Below are 19,860 nucleotides of genomic sequence, written 5' to 3'. Positions count from 1 at the left end.
CACTCTGCTTGTTTTGAGGTGCTTCGGAGAGAGCCACCAAAAGGACTGGTGCTCTATCTGTAGAGGCTTCTGCCCGCGAACTCTTAAGGACGGGGCTCAAAGACTTGAGTCCTCCTGATGGAGGTGGCCCTGCGGCCACCCTCGGACCCAGAACTGGCCAAGGCGGTGCCCAGCACGTCAGCCTCGGTGTGGAGCGTCCCAGCACTGGCATCAGGACTTAGGGCCCAGCCCAAGTTGTCAAAAACCCGGCACCGGACGGAGTCGGGTCATAGAAAGTTGGCCTCAGTGCGGCACCGCTCACCTTCGCCGGTGCTCGCCAAGAGAAGGAAGCTGGTGAGGGATTGGTCACCCCACCAGGATCCGAGGCCGACGCCGTCTGTGGCTACAAGCGGACAGGCTGGGCTACAGCCCTCGGCGGTTCCACTGACTCCCGCACCGCGGAGCGGGCGGTCGAATCCGGACCAGCCTAATTCCCCAGACCTCAGCGGAGATATATGCTCCCCGTCGATGCTGGAGGCGTTCGAGGCGGCCTCAGATCTAATGGGTCTCCCGGTGCCGGCGTCCTCACATTGTAGGGAGTTGCCTACTGTGGTCCGTCCCCCAGTGCAATCTAGGGGGCAAGCTGGCCATGCTGTCGCCTCCCTCCCCGCACCGCGCCATGAAGGCGGCACCGGACCCGATGAGAGGCTCCTCGCCGCCTCCGCACCGCTCTCCATTGGCACTGGGTGCTGCTCCCCCCCAGGTCCTCATACCCAGAGACCTCAGACTCAGAGGCAGACTCCTATCGCTCCAGCCAGTCGCGGAGCAGGAGATCGGTTTCAGGGGTGAGCCACCGTTACCTGCAGTGGCAGCAACAATGGCAGCCGCCCTCGCAGTGGCTGTTTTGGACTCCCTGGGCCTACCATCAGTTGGTAGGCTAGGCGTTTGGTCCTCGATCACCGTCGGCCTCGGTGTCCTCGACGTCGTTGGCCCCAGCATAGCTGCTTCCTCCACTAGCACCGTCGCTGGGCACGGGTGTGCCATTGTCAAGTTCAGCACCCCCTAACTAGGCAGCGGCAGCAACTTGAGTTCAGGTTCTGCCGGCACCGCATGATATGCCAAGTCGCTCACTGGCGACCCTGGTCCCGGTCGCGGTGCCGCATTTAGACTTGGAACTGGCACTGCAACCTCAATACCGTGTGCCGCAGGACCCCGAGGGGCCGCATGCACCGGAGGAAGGGCCGCTCCATGTAATCTCCTCGTTGTCCTCCCCGGACGAGGCGGTCTTGGACACGGCTGCGGCACCGGCCCTAGAGGACACTCGAATCCTCCAACAATTGCTTCAGCGAGCGGCTCAGAGCCTCGCAATCCAAGCGGAGGAAATCGAGGTGGACTCGGACCCTGTAGTGGACATCCTGGCTCCCTCAGGGCCATCCAGGGTGGCCCTCCCACTGATAAAGATTATAGCGGATACGTCCTGCACCTTATGGCAAGCACCAACCTTACCAGCCCCTACTGCCAAGAGGATGGAGCGGCGCTACTTCGTCCTCTCTAAAGGGCATGAACACCTATACACCCATCCTTCCCCGGACTCCCTTGTAGTAGATTCGGCCAACCAGCGGGAACATCAAGGGTTTCAGGGGTCAACTCCGAAGAGCAGGGACACGAAAAGACTTGAGCTCTTTGGTAGAAAGGTGTACTCCATGGAGGGCCTACAACTCCGCATTGCCAACCAGCAGGGAATAGTAAGCCGATATGGTCACAACACGTGTTTGGCCATGTCGAAGTTTGCGGAGCTCCTTCCTCAGGACTTGAGGTCAGAGTTCTTGGCCCTAGTGGAGGAGGACAAACTGATCTCCCGAGCCTCTCTCCAGGCCACCTTGGATGTGGTGGACTCAGCCTCGCTTACCCTGGCCACGGGCCTGCTCATTCGGCGGGGAGCCTGGCTCCAGGTCTCGGGCCTGCCCTATGAGGTCCAGCAGACAATTCAAGACCTCCCCTTCGAAGGGCAGATTCCGTTTTTGGAGAAAACGGACAAATGTCTGCATAGCTTAAAGGGCTACGCTTCGCTCACTGGGCTTGCATACCCCTGCGACCCAACACAGACAATTTAGGCCGCAGGCGGCCCCTCACCCATACCAGCCACAGACTCGCCAGGAGCTGGGGCGCAGGCGGGGCAGAAATGGTAGGAGGTGTCACCAGTGCCACCCCTCCGGCCAGGCGTCTGGTCAATCGAGACCACCATCACGGCCTAGACCCCCTTTTGATGGTACGGTCAAGGGCGACCTACCAATCGAGACTCTGGATCCTTCCACCCCTACCTTTGGGTCACGTCTGTCCCACTTCTACCGTGCCTGGTCCCGAATCACATCGGACAGATGGGTCCTCCGCATGGTAGAGAGGGGATATTCTATCCAGTTCTTCTCCCTTCCGCCCCACCAACCCCCCTCCCCGTCCCTCTTCAGGGACCCATCTCATGAGCAACTTCTAATTCAATAAGTGAAGTCCCTCACGGAAGCAGGGGCGGTGGAGGAAGTCACACGGGAGCTCAGGGGCAAAGGTTTCTACTCCCGGTATTTCCTAATACTGAAGGTGTAAGGGGGCCTGAGACCCATCCTAGACTTGTGGCGGCTGAACAAGTTTGTGCGAAAACTCAAGTTCCGCATGGTCTCCCTGTCCTTGATTATCCCCTCCCTGGATCCAGGAGATTGGCATGCTGCCCTCGACTTAAAGGACACCTATTTTCACATTGCCATAATTCCCCGGCACCATCAGTACCTCAGGTTCGTTGTGGTCGGCGCCCATCTGCAGTTCACGATGCTCCCATTCGGCCTGTCAGCTGCTCCCAGGGTCTTCACGAAGTGCATAGCAGTCGTGGCGGCCTTCCTGCGCAGGCGGGGCATCCAGGTGTTCCCTTACCTGGACGACTGGCTCATAAAGGGCTGCTCCAAGGAGCAGATAGAGACCAAAGTATCAGAGGGGTAGCCGTGTTAGTCTGGATCTGTTAAAGCAGCAAAGGATCCTGGGGCACCTTATAGACTAACAGACCCAGGTGTTGTTAATCAGTCGGACCTTTCTCGATCTCGGCCTCCTCTTGAACGAAGCCAAGTCCACCCTGTCTCCGACACAACAAATAGAGTTCATAGGAGCGGTTCTGGACTCCACCCACACCAAAGCGTACCTGCCGGAATCCAGGTTCCGTGCAATTTCCAAGCTTATCTTTGGACTGCACTGTGCCCCGGTTACCATGGCTCGCATTTGCCTCCGGCTGTTGGGCCATGTGGCGGCGTGCACCTATGTGGTGGTCAATGCCAGACTCCGGCTGTGCCAGCTACAGTCCTGGTTAGCGACAGTTTATCACCCAGCCAGGGACCCCCTGGACTCAGTGGTGTCCATTCCCCGCTTGGTGCTGAGCTTGCTGCGGTGGTGGCTCGACCCGCGGAAAGTCTGCCTGGGTGTCCCCTTTGCTGCCCCGCAGCGCTCTGTCTCCCTGGTGACGGATGCCTCGAGGTTGGGGGGCACACCTGGGACGCCTCAGAACGCAGGGCTTATGGTCGCCGGAGGACCTGGAGTTGCATATCAATGTCAGGTGGAGTTATAGTGCTCCCAGCAGGTCAGACAGGTGCTGCTAGGTAGCAGGAAACCGTCAACTAGGGCAACCTACCTGGCCAAATGGAAGCGCTTCTCCATATGGTCGGGTCAGTGGGGTCATGACTCGCTGGGGGTACCAATCCCCTCTGTCCTCAACTATTTGCTTCACCTAAGACAACTGGACCTCTCCCTTTCCTCCATACGGGTTCATTTGGCGGCCATGTCTGCTTTTCATCCGGGAGAGGGGGGTGCCTCAATGTTTGCGAACCCGCTGGTTGGATGTTTCCTCAAGGGTATGGACAGGCTCTTCCCACATGTGCGTCAGCCGACCCCTGCTTGGGACCTGAATCTGGTCCTCTCCGCCCTCTCGGGGCCTCCCGTTGAGCCTCTGGCTTCGTGCTCCCTGCTGTACCTGTCATACACAACCGCCTTCCTTGTGGCGATCACCTCGGCCAGAAGGGTGTCAGAGCTTCGAACGTTAACATCTGAGCCCCCGTACACAGTCTTCTACAAGGACAAGGTCCAACTTAGACCTCATCTGGCTTTCCTACCCAAGGTCATTTCACAGTTCCACATGGGCCAAGCTATCTTTCTCCTGGTGTTTTATCCGAAACCACACTCCTCCAGTGAAGAGCGGAGGCTACATTCCCTGGATGTCCGCAGGGCCTTGGCGTTTTACATAGAGCGTACCAAGTCGTTCAGACGCTCGACCCAGCTCTTCGTCACAGTGGCAGAAAGGATGAAGGGGATCCCGGTCTCCTCTCAGTGCATCTTTTCGTGGATGGCGACCTGCATCCGGGAATGCTACCGTATAGCTAAGACCCCGGTTCCTCCGGTCATGGCCCACTCCACTAGGGCACAGGCCTCCTCTGTGGCGTTCCTGGCTCAGTTTCCTATTCAGGAGATTTGTAGAGCGGCCATGTGGTCCTCCATCCACCCGTTCTCGTCTCACTACGCCATCACGCACTAGGCGAGGGATGACGCAGCCTTCGGGCGTGCAGTTCTCCAGTCAGCAGTGATCTCCAACCCCACCTCCTAAGGTTAAGCTTGTGAGTCACCTACTTTGAATGGACATAAACAACCGCTCGAAGAAGAAAAAACGGTTACCCACCTTTTAGTAACTGTTCTTCTTCGAGATGTGTTGTTCATGTCCATTCCAACACCCACCCTCCTGCCCCTCTGTCGGAGTGCCGGCAAGAAGGAACTGAGGGAGTGGAGGGTTGGTGGGCCCCTTTATAGAGCGCCGTGGTGGCGCCACTCCAGGGGGCGCCCGGGCTGACCCTACGGACGCTGCTAGGGAAAATCTTCTGGCTGGCGTGCACACCTACTTTGAATGGACATGAACAACACATCTCGAAGAACAACAGTTACTAAAAGGTGGGTAACCGTTTTTTTGGGGGGGCAGAATTCCCCCGGGAGTAAATTCCTGGAACTGCAGGCATTAACGTCTATTATCAGTCACTTTTTCAGCTGATGCAGATATAGTTTGATTATGAACTAAAGTAAAACCTTCAGTTAGTTTTGATCATTAATTGTTGCTTTGCTTCAAAAATGTCACAATTTCAGTTATTTTCTAGTATATCTTGAGTTCAGCAGCGTTCCAGCAGTTAATGGCTTTGATAAATGTACCAGTAAGTTGTTTTTTATTAATATGGCAGTGCCTTAATCTTCTGATCCCAGTTTCTTCTTATCACATTCAAATTAAAATCTGCTTTTACTCAGAAAATGGCTGACCTGCTGGTGCCTGAAGGCTTTTAAGAGTTTTGATTTACCTTTGTTTCTCTTGAACAGATTTGTTTTTGTTCTACAGCAAATTCATCTAAAAGTTTAGGGTGTTTTTCCCTTAAATGTACGGCAACATCAGAGTTGTAAGTGTGTCAGGTAACTTTGTCAGCCACTGGCTACCAGTTCAATAGTTTTGGACTGTTACGTGGTCTAAGGTTATTGGAAGCAGTAGTGCAGCTAAGTTTATATGGGCCTATCTTGGCCAAATGCAGTAATTAGATTCCTTTGTTTTCTGAAATTCTTCTGCTGCAGAATCCACACAGCTACAGAATTTGGCCACAGAATCTAAACTTTCATTTAAGACTTTAGTCTTTATGGTTGCAGAAATCATCTTCCAAATGTAAATCTCTGCAATGTTGTATTATTCATTTTTGTGTTTAATTGAATTAAAATGTCTATTTTGGCATTTACATGAAGCTGCTGCAAAAAATTCAGTGTGCTGCAGAAATTGAGGGCCTTGTTGTAGAATTTAGGTTCAGTGTGCCGAAAGACTCCATGAGGCTGTAAAAGTATATATCCACTTCTAACAGCCTCCTTCATGTGCTATTGCAGTGTTCTACTTGCATTAGGTGTTGGAGGAGGAAGAACATGAGATAAAAGAATAAAGGAAAGATTTAAGGCAAAATTAAAGAAGTGACTTGGTAGCTGAGGGGAGGAAGGGAAGAATTTCAGCTAAATAAGATAGCACCAATGAATAAGCTCCCTAATTGTGGACAGAAATTGAGGGAGGTCAGAAAGTCCAGAGTGAGAAAGGAGCCAAATAGAGATCTGAGCTCAGTTAGGGTAGACCAACTCCATGAAGTGTTTGGAATACTAAAGAGCAGTTGAAATGGATCCTGATATGCAGAGTAAGTTGGTGGAACCAGGAAGAGGGGAGTAATGTTGTTCTGTTTCCTGGAGTGAGACTAGCCTAACAGCCACATTCTAGATCCCTGCCCTCCCTGGTCTAAGAATAAAAATTTAAGAAAACGGTAGGGAGAAGATTGCAATTGGTAGTCAGTAAGGATGTCATCTGAGACAGGGTCAAAGGAAGGAGGGATGAATTCTGGCAGGGTTCCTCAGATTGCAAACCTGCCTATTACTGCCTGTGGAGTGTGAGAACAAAGAAAACTTAGATCAACTTGGGCCTGGAAGCGAAGGTAGGACCGTGTTAGGGGGAATGATGGAAGATAGTCATGGGACAAAGGTTTTTCCCCTTGGAAAGGGCTTCATTATTCAAGTTAAGCTTTAATGTCAAACTTAACTGGTAGATGGTACATGTCGCTTGATCAGCTGGATCAAAATATTAATGGTTGAATCCAGCAATGAAAAGTCTAGGAGGGAGAAAAGAAATACTTCGAGATGAGCTCTAGTGAAAGGGTGAGGGAACAGCAAAGCTGTTAGTTTCTTCTTGTACCAAGTGAATATCATTGGCTCCTTGCTGAAGGACCTCAGGGAAGAGTAACTGATAGTTCTGAAAACTTACATGGTCAAGGAGACAAACGGAACAGTTTTAGTACTTGGAAAATCAAAAGGAGGATGGTCTAGGTAAAGGGGTAAGTGAAACCCTCTTATTCCAGAATATTGTGGAGGCTAGGGAGCATGGTCACGAGTGAGGGAGGATCAGGTAAAGCATGGAGGTGCTTTTCTTCAGAAAAGTTGAGGTAAATAGTAGCTTTGATGAATTATGTTTGAGCTGGTGTTATGTTGAAGATTCACCAGGGGAGACAGAAGTGGAGCTTAATTGCCATTTTTCAAAATAAAAATCAGAAAACACCTTATGGTGTAAAGTGATCAGGTAGTTGAAGTAGGGAGTCTGGAATGGCACTGAGAGTATCCTGGCCTAGGATAGGAGAAGAACTGGGTCTTTGTAGTAGACAGAGGTTTGGTAGATAATAAGTTATGATTTATGCATTTCTCAGGAGGCACATTGAATCCCAGTTGGTACCATCCTCTCCGTCTATTTAGGTGAAGGCAGCTGGACTGAAATTCATGGAGGTGACCTGGATGGGAGAGAGAGGGGGTGGGATTGAACAAGAGGAGAGCAGAGAAATGGGTAAATTACTATGTTTTAAATGAGAAACTGTCAGTAATCTGTGTTGGATTCTGCTGGGAGGGAGGATACTTACAGCAAGAAAATGAAAATAAATACATTATTTTTGTCTGAAAAGTGGTCACCATATAGGCCCTGTCATTGCTCTTTACCAAGGTCTGGTCACATGTCCTTTCCCTCTGGTAACATGTATTCTAGGCTTTCCTGGATTTCAAAAGGTGTTTTCACCCCAACGTTTCCATTGTAATTGATCCTTAGGAATCAGGATAGTGCTAATTCATTCCCTTTGCATGTATTACTAGTGCTCTTTGTTTGCCCTGCAACTGACTAAACTTGTGTGTTTTTCTGCTTTCTTGGGTACTTAAGGAGATATTGACATAAATAAAACAGATGATCTTGGAGGAACATTCCTGAATGTTTAGGCTGGATATTGTGCAGGTAGCTTTGGGCAAGTTGGATTTATAAAATTCCTCCCATCCGACTAAGAAGAGAGTCATCACGTTATAGGATGTGATCCTTTATCAGGGTCTGTTGATGCTACTGAACTGTACTGAAATCATACCTAAACTATAGGCCACACTGAAACCAGGCAGCTTCTGCGTCTTCAGGGGACAATACAGGATGAGTGTGAAGTGATGCAGCTGTAGAAGGCAATGCCAAGTTTGTCTAACTATCTTCCTTGGTTTGGTCCTAGCAAAGAACTGTAGTGACTTTAGCTGCCATTGACTGTTTACCCAAGCAGAGTCCCAGGCTTATTTTCTGACACTGGTCTGGAGAGTTGAATCTGACATCTTTCTCCCTTGTAGTGTTCTTCATGTGTTGTTGATCTTATCTCTTGCAGGTAGATTGGGTGCAGTGTGATGGTGGCTGTGATGAGTGGTTTCATCAAGTTTGTGTTGGCGTCTCTCCAGAAATGGCAGAGAATGAGGATTACATCTGTATGAACTGCGCAAAGAAACCGATGCAGGGCCCAAGTAGCCCAGCTCATGCACCACCTCCCCCGTTCTTACTGAGCTACAAGCTACCAATGGAAGATCTCAAGGAGACAAGTTAGCAGCTACTCAGTTTCTCTGGGACTTGGGGAAAACGGACCACCGAGACCCTACTGAAAGAGGGTGTTTGAAGCTAATGTAGCCACTGAGCCTCACTACCAAGGATGTACAGCCCTGCAGCAGAGATGGTCCCCTATTGCTGGCTTCTTCTGTACAACGGGAATGTCAGAGGCACAGTGGTTCCAAACCATCAGTGCAGACACCACCTCTGTGGGAGTTCCAGCCAATTTTTTAAATGAGTGTTCCCAGCTGAGTGTGGGTGCTGCCTTCAGAGACTGAGCAGACATGGGGCTGTTAGATTAGACACGTGGGTGTGTTAGAAGTGCATCTGTGAAATGGGAAGTGGGGTTGGCCTGGAATTGGTGGCCATTGGCTGGAGCTCTCAGCCCTACCAGGTTGCCCCATGGAGTTGTATTGTCCATGCAGAGATTTGGAAGTTATCTTCAGCCCAGTGGTCTCTCCATACCAACTGAGCCAACAGGGAAATGTATGGGAATAATGAACCTGCCTCAATGGCCAGGCAGCTCACACTACATTCTAGGGATGGAAGGGGGTGGCTGAATAGCTCTTAGTGTCTATTTTGTAGTTAGAGGACAAAGGAGCTCAAGGTCTCAAATCAGCACTGGTTCTGTTTACCAAAAAAACACCCAGCCCCGCCCCGCCCCACCATGTATATTTCCCTGACGGGGAAAGTCAATCTCCCCATCCTGAGAAGGGCCACAGAGCATCAGTTAAGATGTCAATCTGTGCCAGAGCTTGGAAAGCAAAGAGCACTTTCCCTCTCTACAGGGGTCATCTCTCCTGTTCTAGGCATTGTTAGTGTTCGCTGCTCCTGTGTAATACAGTTGTTTGACACAGGCTGGAGCTGGTGGAGAGATACAGCAGTGTGATCTGTGCCTAGGGATGGGGAGGAACGAGGACAGCCCACTTACCTCACGGGTTACCCTGACATGTGCTTCTATGAAAACTTCCATTCACAAGTATTTCCAGTATCACGAGGCTACAGGCATGGCCTTGAACGATACCAGCAAGCAGTCTGCAGATACTGATCACAGCGCAGATCCCCTCCCTGCTGGCTTTGCCTACAGTCAGCAGCAGATCCTGTTGGAAGTTGTCCCCCGCTTTGCCGGTGGACAGAGGGCGTGGAGTAATCCTGGGTGACAGTTGTTTTAGTAAATCCATTTTTTAAAAAGGACTTGTTTTTACTTTTTTCTAAATGTCTCAGACTACTGACTTGTTCTATAAATAGATTATTTTTCTTTGATTTTTTTATACTTACCACTGTTACCAGCAGCACAGAGACAGAGGTTCACAAAACAAAAAACCTGCCCACGGGCTTGGTTTTTTGTACTTCGTTCCTTCCTTGTAGTACAAGGAATTAGCAGTTATCTTCCCCATCCTAGCCTAACCAGCTGCCTGTGTTTAAATAGGTAAATACATTTCACGTGCTACCTTCGTGTTTGGGATTGTTCCTGTTAGCGGGGCACCTGGGCCTTGCTGACTCCAGTCTTTGCTGGCTTAATGTATGTGAGTGTCTGAAGCTGGCCACTGTGCTGTCTTGCCCCCCTTTCCCTGTTGTGTTTCCATTCTTCTACAGTTCTAGGAGTGTTGTAAGTAGTGTCCAGGCTTAGTAGAAGCTGGGCTGGGATTTAAAAAAAAAATTGACAAAAACAAGTGTTCTGTCTTCACTGTTCTGTGTCCCTTTTTTTGTACTTCAGTTTTTGGAGGGTTTTTTAGCTGGTTGAGATACCAGCCAACATTTTCCAGGCAAAAAAGTAACTAGTAATTCAACACAGTCTGCTTCATCTAGATTAACTTCACCCAACTGCTTGTCTGTTCCTGATACCTGGGAAGTGGTGGTGGCGGCGGCAGCGGCAGCAACTGATTTAAAGGGGGAGGCCTGGGTCTTTGGCAGAAGAAATAATGAGTTTAGAGACAGAGGGATAAGGCAGACATTTTAGGGCATTGAGTGCCTTGGGGTGAGAAACTGGGGGGAGGGATAGCTCAGTGGTTTGAGCATTGGCCTGCTAAACCCAGGGTTGTGAGTTCGATCCTTGAGGGGCCACTTAGGGATCTGGGGCAAAAATCAGTACTTGGTCCTGCTAGTGAAGGCAGGGGGCTGGACTTGATGACCTTTCAAGGTCCCTTCCAGTTCTAGGAGATAGGTATATCTCCATTTATTATTTATTTAAATTGATGTGGTCATAACCAAAGGTCCATCTAGCCCAGTATCCTGTCTTCCAACAGTGGCCAATCCCAGGTGCCCCAGATGGAATGAACAGAACATCAAGTGATCCATCCTGTCACCCATTCCCACCTTCTGGCAAACAGAGGCTTGGGACACCATCCCTGCCCATCCTGGCTAATAGTCATTGATGGACCTATCCTCCATGAATTTATCTAGTTCTTTTTTGAACCATGTTATAGTCTTGGACTTCACAACATCCTCTGGCAAAGAGTTCCACAGGTTGACTGCATGGTGTGAAGAAATACTTCCTTTTGCTTGATTTAAACTTACTGCCTCTTTCATTTAGTGACCTCTAGTTCTTGTGTTATGAGAAGGAGTAAATAACATGTCCTTATTTACTTTCTCCACACTAGTCATGATTTTATAGACCACTATCATATCTCCCCTTAGTCTTCTCTTTTCCAAGCTGAAAGTCCCAGTTTTATTAATCTCTCCTCATAACGAAGCTGTTCCATACCTCTAATCATTTTTGTTTTCCTTTTCTGAACCTTTTCCAATTCCAATATCTTTTTTGAGATGGGGTGATCAGATTTGCATGCAGTATTCAAGATATGGGCATACCATGGATTTATGTAGAGGCAATATATTTTCTGTCTTATTATCTATCCCTTTCTTAATGATTCCCAACTTTCTTTTCGCTTTTTTGACTGCTGCTGCACATTGAGTGGATGTTTTCAAAGAACTACCCACAGTGACTCCATGATCTGTCTCTTGAGTGGTAACAGCTAATTTAGACCCCGTCATTTTATATGGATAGTTGAGATTTGTTTTCCAATGTGCATTATTTTGCATTTATCAACATTGGGCAACAAAATGGCAGATGAAATTTAGTCACTCAGTCTCGTAAGATCCCTTTGTAGCTCTTTGCAATCTGCATTGGGCTTAACTATCACGAATAGTTTTGTATTGTTGCAAATTTTGCCACGTCACTGTTTACCCCTTTTTCCAGATCATTTATGAATATGTTAAATAGTACTGGTCCCAATATAGACCCCTGTGGGACACAACTATTTACTTCTTTCCATTTGGAAAACTAACCATTTTTACTAATCTTTGTTTCCTTCTTTTAACCAACAAAGGTTAAAAGGTGAGACCTTCTTACCAGTCTTTGAGAGGACCTTTCCTCTTATCCCATGACAGCTTACTTAGCTTGAGAGTCTTTGGTGAGGGACCTTGTCAAGGGCTTTCTGAAAATCTAAGTACACTATGTCCACTGGATCCCCCTTGTTGACATGCTTGTTGACCCCCTCAGAGAATTCTAGGAGATTGTTGAGGCATGATTTCCCTTTACAAAACCATGTTGACTCTTCCCCAACAAATTATGTTCATCTGTGTGTGACAATTCTGTTCTTTACTATAATTTCAACCAGTTTGCCTGGTACTGAAGTCAGTCTTACCAGCCTGTAATTGCCAGGATCACCTCTAGAGCCCTTTTTAAAAATTGGCATCACATCAACTGTCCTCCTCCAGTCGTTTGGTACAGAAGCTGATTTAAATGATAGGTTACAAACCACAGTTAGTAGTTCTGCAGTTTCACATTTGAGTTCCTTCAGAACTCATGGGTGAATACTGTCTGGTCCTGGTGACTTATTACTGTTTAGTTTATAAATTGGTTCCAAAACCACCTCTAATGACATCTCAATCTGGGACAGTTCCTCAGATTTGTCACCTAAAAAGAATGGCTCAGGTTTCGGAATCTCCATGAAGACCGAAGAAAAGAATTAATTTAGTTTCTCCACAACCTCTTATCCTTGAGTACTCAAATTTTTTTTGCTATTACTTTTTAGGTCTTTGGCAAGCTGTTCTTCAAAAATTTTTTGGCCTTCCTAATTATATTTTTACACTTCACTTGCCAGAGTTTATGCTCCTTTCTATTTTCCTCACTAAGATTTAACTTCCACTTTTTAAAAGATGACTTTTTGCCTCTCACTGGTTCTTTTGTTTAGCCATGGTGGTACTTTTTTGGTTCTCTTACTGTGTTTTTTAATTTGGGGTCAATATTTAAGTTGAGCCTCTCTTACGGTGTCTTTAAAATGTTTCCATGCAGCTTGCAGGGATTTCACTTTTGGTGCTGTACCTTTTAGTTTAACTAACTTACTTCATCTTTGTGCAGTTTGTTTCTGAAATTAAATGCTACCATGTTGGGCTGTTGTGGTGTTTTCCCTGCCACAGGAATTTAACATTAACATTCAATTATATTATGGTCACTATTACCAAGCGGTCCAGCTGTATTCACCTCTTGGACCAGATCCTGTGCTGCACTGAGGACTAAATCAGGAATCACCTCTCCTCTCATGGGTTGCAGGAATAGCTGCTCCAAAAAGCAGTCATTTAAGGTATCAAGAAACTTTTTCTGCATCCTGTCCTGAAGTGACATGTACCCACTCATCCAGGGGATAGTTGCAATCCCCCATTATTATTGAGTTTTTTATTTTTATAGCATCTCTAATCTCCCTGAGCCTTTCAGTCTCTATCACCATCTTGGTCAGGTGGTCGGTAATATATCCCTACTGCTATATTCTTATTATTAATGCATGGAATTACTATCCATAGAGATTCTATGGTAGTTTGGTTCATTTAAGATTTTTACTTCATTTAATTCTACGCTTTCTTTCACATATAGTACCACTCCCTCACCAGCATGACCTGTTCTGTCCTTCCGATATATTTTGTACCCTGGTATTATTGTGTCCCATTGATTATTCTTATTCCACCAACTTTCTGTGATGCCTATTATATCAATATTCTCATCTTATTATTTAGACTTTTACCATTTGTATATCAGCACTTTAAGAACTAGTCACTTTTTAGCTGTCTGCCATTACATGATGTAATTGAATAGGACTCTTTTCATTTGACTGTTTATCAAATCCTACCCATATTTTATCATCTTCCATCCTCTCCTCCTTACTAGGGCATAGAGAATCTCCATTAATAGATCTTGCCCTATGGGATGTATCTGTCCGAACCATGTGCTTCTCCGCACCTGTTGGCTTTCCCCCAGCCCTTAGTTTAAAAACTGCTCTATGGCCTTTTTAATTTTAAGTGCCAGCAATCTGGTTTCATTTTGGTTTAGGTGGAGCCCATACTTCCTGTACAAGCTCCCTGTTTTCCAAAGGGTTCCCTAGTTCCTAATAAATCTAAACCCCTCCTCCCTAACCATCGTCTGATCTATGCATTGAGGCCCTTCAGTTCTGCGTAACTGGCCCTGCGCGTGGAACTGGAAGCATTTCAAACAATGCTACCATGGTAGTACAGTAACTGCATCAGTTAAATTGTGGCAAAGGAGTGGTGAGTGATGCATCGCAAACTGAACAGGAACTCCCATTCCTATTTATATCCTTTCTTTGCATCCCATCATAACCAGAAACTCCAAATCTAAAAACATCCCTCTTGTTAACCCACTATTTTGGTAAATCAGTTAAGGCAAGTCTCACTTTCTTTACATTCTAAAAGGATTGGTACTTGACCTTCTTTTAATCAGGACTGAATAGTGTCTCCGTATAGAAGGACCTGTCACCAGTGAGTGAACATTTCAGTAAGTAGAATTATTCAGTTTAAGAAATCTTTAAAAAAACAAACAAAAAATCCAAGGTCTCTTACATTCTTTCCTAAAATCCATGACAGTGGGGAAAATATGGTTACATCTCCTTTAGACCAATGATTTGAACATATTTTGTCTTGATGGAGGCAATACTGCGTGTGATTCTATTGCAAAGAGACCCCTGAAGAGTTTCCCTTAGCAAACAGGGTGAATGTTAATGTTCCTCCGAGCCAGGATATGGAGAATCTTCATCCTAGTGCCTTCCAAAGGATAAGTGAGCCAACGGGGAGAATCACCAGCCAGAGGATGGAGTGTTCAGTTGCTCTGCTGGTTCCTTGCAGGCTTAGGGAACTGTAAACAAAAAGCCAATGGGTAACTACTGGAATTAAACATACTGTTGATTGCTGCTTTTTCGAGTGAACACCTCCTTTGAAATGCTAGATGTACGTACTTTCTCATGAATGAGGGAGTGTGCCTAATTTATTTGATGTGCTTTCAAGTTTTCAGAACCAAGACAAAAGGCCATAGCTACCCTACATTGTATGTGTAACTTTTTTAAAGGGGCGGGGGGGCAAAATGGCTCTCAAAAGGTAAGCAATAGTATAAACTACCCTGATCAAATAACTCTTGGAAAGTTTATGAAAACACTAGTAGCGGTAGAAGATAGCACTATTCAGCACCATAAAATTATGCTTAGAATTACATTCACAAATCCCTAATTGTTTAGTAATTTGGATTTTGTCTTTGTGAGACTACAAAATACCAACAACTAAAAAACACATAATCTAAAGCTAACCTGTGGAATACACTTTCCTTTAATGTCTACATTTTTTTTTTCCAGACATAGTAAACAACCTCACCTGCAATAGCCAGGACTAAAATTGTTTTCTGGTGTGTGCAGATGACACCATAATAGTTTAGTAAAGTAGTTAACTGTTACTGAGGGAGTTTCTCTTAATGAGGATAATTTTTGCATTGAACCTGAGAGGGGAACATCCATTGCACAATTACCATGTGGAACATACTGCCACAGTACTGAGACCAGGGGTTAAAGAAGGATTAGGCATTTATGTGGTTAATGAGAATACAGACAGTTAAGTTAAATAGGCTGTGTGTATGTGTGATATGATTGATATATATCAATATGTGTATATATAATTTGACTTGGAAAATCTAAGCCCTTTATGCTTCAGGGTGCAGATCACATAACTGACATATTAGGAAGAAGTTCTCTGCAGGTTATTCCGGAATTGTTCATTAGAGATTCTTGCCTTTTCCTCTATATTAACTACTGATTGCAGAAGACAGGGATTGCTTTGTCCATTGCTGAAATGTAGCCACATCTGGGCTCAAATAAAACAGCTGCTTAATTGTGCGTGGCAACCCTATGCAGCTGTTCAGCTCAGAAAGTGAAGAATATGTTATCCTATTGAAACTGTAGCAAGTATTTATGTATCTAGAATGCAGTCACCCAGACAAGAATTTCCTTAGGTCAGTAGGGCTTAATAGTTCATGAAAATTGCCATGGAATCTTTAGAAATAAAAAATGGGCAGGGCTTTGGTTGTAACTCTCGTCCAAAGGCTATACCTCCAGCACTGTATAGCCCCCTAATGCTAGGTATTGGTTCTGCACCAACAAAGAGAGAGCCATCTGTTCAACTACAAGTACAGTTTCTTGCAACAGTTAAGTCATCTTCAGAGGTCTCACCTAAATGTTGACAGCCCGAATCTGCTTAGTTATGGGGGCCCAGCCTGAGTTGCCATGGCTCTCAACAGCTTTCTGAGATAGTTGTCTGTTACGCCCGTTATTATAGATAGGAGCACTGATGCAGAGTGAAGTTAAGTTGACTTGATTATGGTCTCAAAGTGACAGGGAATAGAAGTGAGGACTGATCTCTCATTCTCCTGTCTAACCACAAAATTACAGTGAAGACTGCATAGCTGTTTCTAGCATTCACAAAAGAACTTGGGACATTAGGTGAACAGGAAAATGATGGACCCTGAAGGGTTAATAGAACTGATACTGCAAAAAGCTATTTCCTGGCCGGCGTTCCCCATTATGGTACACTGGGGCAGATAAGATAAAATGGCTGCTAGAATGCAGCGAGGAGTATAGGAAACTCCAAATGGCAGATTCAAGGTCCAAAAGATGCTGCTGCACCTTCAGCTAATGTGGACTAGTAAACACAAACACTTGACCCAGGTGATAACACATACTGCATGTACCAACTTGCTCTAGCTGGTGCAGCCTTAATGGTGGGTAATCCTTGCGTACACAGCTGTTTACACAGAGAAGTTGTTACAAATTAACCTGGACAGAGTCATCTAGTCAGCTCTTGCCCTAGGTTTTTCCCCTGCTCTATTGAACTAGAAAATGTCCAAACCTTTTGTCCACTGACACAAGTAGTTTTCTGCCTTAAAGTAAGGATCTACTTTGCCAATTGCGGCTATGGTAGAACCATCTCTTGTCACTAGGTAAGTTAATAAAACGAAGGTTGCTAAAAAATGGATACAGTAGGAAGACCAAAGAAACCCAAGAGTTGCTGGTTTCTCCTTCCATGTGTGTAGTGATTTGGGTGTTCCTGGTCTTCAGCTCTTGCAGACAAGTTCACTCATCTTCCATGTTCTAATTGAGAAAATGAAGCAATTTTTAAAATGATCAGTTTTATAATGTGTTTGGGGGGAAATGGTGTGAAGGCTGAAAAAGGCTGAGAAGCTTTGGCTGTTTTGTTATGAAGAGTTGAGGCTCCTTTATTTAGAAAAGCAAATGAAAATGGGAAGGATTGCAAGCTCCCTCAATATCTACTTTCTTACAATCATAGGAACATACTCAGACTGCCCACCCCAGCCCCAACATGATCCCTGCTTGGTGCAAGCACAGTCAAAACAGAGAATAAATTCAACCCTTATCAAACTCTAATCACGCCAGAGCAGGAGGATAACAAATGCACTGTGGCAGCTGGAAACTGCACAATGACTTGAGAGATTCAGAACAGCGAGTCTCATGCAGAGAGATATTTCAGTACAAATGAATGTAAAGTCACATGCCAAAGGCAAAGAAATGAACAGCAGACATACAAATGAGGAAACAGCTATCTGTATATCTAATGAGACGTATAAAAAGATGTCTGTTACTCTGGGTGCTTTTGAAATGAGGGCTAGTTCAGTGAGAGCCACCAGCAATCTCCAATAAAAATTCAACCCCACTACTAAAATGTTCCTTTCCTCTCTTAAAGGCCTGGGTAAAAAGGCAGGCCTTGCAGCTTGCCCTGAAAATCAACACTCAGTTGTTTCAGTGCAAGATGGAGAAGTGGTTCCGAAACTGAAGGACTCAGTGAATGTGTACCATAGGTTGGTGGGAACGCCAAGTTGAGTGCCTCCACTGGACTGCAGCTGTGGCAATATTTCCTGTAAAGGTGGAGGGGAGGCCATTTCTGAAGAGGATAGGACCCCCCACCCCAGCCTCTTAGAACTTCATAGAGCAAAGCAATACTTGTCTCATCAAGATTGGATTAGTGCAAATGCCCTGTACATGGGGCTGCATTTTAACTCAACTTGGAAACTAAAACTGGTGTAGAAGGTAGTGACCTGCCTGGTAAGTGGTGTGCCTTGATAGGACATCAATGGTCAGCCATCTGCACTGGAGAAAGGCACAAATCACAGTAAATAGAGTGCAGTGTCCTGTTCCCAGACACATGAACAAAGCATTCTGAGGCACAGCTGTTCCATGGTCAACTGATGGTAGCTGGAGCTCCAACGCTAGTCCCAGAACGTGAATGAGAGTGACTGATGGTAGACACATCCTTTAAGTGGGGTGTGAGAAATCAGAGTCACATATACTCACTACTTCCCTTTGCCTATGAACTTCACTTCAGCCATATCCAGATTGAGTTTTAAACAGCTTGCCTTTTTTCCAAGTCCCAATCTCCAAGCATGACTGGGTGTTCAACAGCACTGGCAGAATCAGGCATGGTAGAGAACAAGGGCTGAGTGTTGTCAGCACACTGATCATTCTGCATCTCATACTTCCTCACTAACCCTCTTAAAGGCCATATATACACGTTAAACAGGAGTGGAGTGGGGATGAGATGGAACCCTGCTAAACTCCAAATAACAGCACTCTAAGGGGGACAGAACATTGATTCAGGACAAGTGGCTCATGCCAACTTCTGGGAACACTTGGTTGGGGAGGAATGGAGCTGCCCAAGAGCAGCCGTATCAATTGCTGGTGCAGTCCCCAGGTGATTTCAATGATACTTCATGGTCATTGGTATCATGGCAGCTGATAGCTCGAATATCAGGGTGAACACATGATCTCCATCCATTGCCAGGAGGTGACCATCAACCAATGGCACCTGTGCAATTGCTGTCCTATATCCAGACTGAAGGATTAAGGAGATCTGAGGCACTTATGGTACTCTGGGAGTTGTCTCAGTACAGCCTTCTCAATAACTTTTAACCAGGAATGTAAGATTGAATACTGGACAAGAGTTAGCCAAATAGTGTTGTGTTAGTTTCATGAGCGAAAACCATGCAGCAGCTTCCTTAAGTGAAACAGCACGTTCTGGGATGTAGAGGTGTGACGTTTGCTCTTTTGCGCTTCATCAAAGACAATGTTACTGCAGGGGTCCCAGGTAAATAACAGAATCAAAGTCTCTTCTGTCTCCCTTCATCCCTGTTAGGGTGAATGCCAATACTCAGGCTTGGCTGGCTCAGTGTTTTTTTTTTTTACTCCTCTGTCCTTCACCTCCGTGTGTCTGAGTACAATAATGGGCGCATGATTGCGGTTTGCTATGTGGCTGAGGAAAGCAAGCAGCAGTATCTTCCACAGCTGCTGTGCAAATTGCACCTCCTGTCCGTGGCAAACTGAGTCAAGCTGCACCTCCAGCAGTGTCTAGAGATTGACACTGTCATTTGACTCAGAGCTCTAGCCCCCGCTTGCCAGAAATTCAAAGACTGAGTCTCCTCCACAGTAATATTTATTGGCATCGCGGCACTATCTGACTGAAGGCAAGTATTTTAATGTATAATTGAAATGTCAGTGTCTCTCCAACCATACGTGCTTTGCTGCACACGGTTTTCTGATGACAGTTCTGTCTATTGCACATGCTGGTCCCAGAATTTCACTGCCATCTCCCCTGTAAATTGGAGCGGATTATTTTGTCTTCCTTATGACACCATCCTGATCCCTGCTGAGGCTCCTCTCTCTCAGGCCCTGTACTTTCTGTACACCCTGTACTTATCACTTTCTGAATGATATACAAGCAGGTGGAAGAGAGGCTTCCTGAAATTATCAGGTACCATAAAAGACTTTTCACCTAAAAGTGTTGAGGAAACACTGCCTGACCCTGGGAGAAAAAAGAGAGATGGCACAATACTATGTAGCAAGGCTCAGGAATGGATTGGAATTACAAATGGGTGTGGCATCAAACCCAAGACATAGTGCACCACCTGGTCCTGGAGAGATCCATCTTACCTCTGATGATCCTTTAGGAATCTGTTTCTCTTGTGCGTTGGTAACACTTGTGTGCTTTGTCTTATCAAATATCGAATCCGTACAGAGCGTTCAACATTGGCTGCACACACTTTGCACGTGAGGGGAGTTTTTACTTTCTGCACCTATTGCAGT

The 19,860-nt window shown here is 46.1% G+C and overlaps 1 protein-coding gene across 4 annotated transcripts in view; it reads left to right on the top strand.

The window, feature by feature from the left end:
- KDM5A (lysine demethylase 5A) overlaps positions 1-10,113 on the top strand; it is a 91,057-nt gene extending 80,944 nt beyond the window's left edge. For 3 of the 4 annotated variants that reach the window (XM_032796737.2, XM_032796739.2, XM_032796738.2), the window contains one exon: positions 8,229-10,113. In XM_032796737.2, the coding sequence (XP_032652628.1) occupies positions 8,229-8,441 (213 nt within the window). In that variant the 3' untranslated portion in view covers positions 8,442-10,113. Of the gene's footprint in view, positions 1-5,361; positions 5,439-8,228 lie in introns of all 4 variants that reach the window. The other variant, XM_075069432.1, reaches the window with a different exon arrangement.
- The last annotated feature ends 9,747 nt before the right edge of the window (positions 10,114-19,860 follow it).

Source organism: Chelonoidis abingdonii, chromosome 1 (assembly GCF_003597395.2).
Source record: "Chelonoidis abingdonii isolate Lonesome George chromosome 1, CheloAbing_2.0, whole genome shotgun sequence".
Lineage (NCBI taxonomy): Eukaryota > Metazoa > Chordata > Testudines > Testudinidae > Chelonoidis > Chelonoidis abingdonii.
Note: the sequence above shows the minus strand (reverse complement) of the source record. Positions and strands in the feature narration are given on the sequence as shown.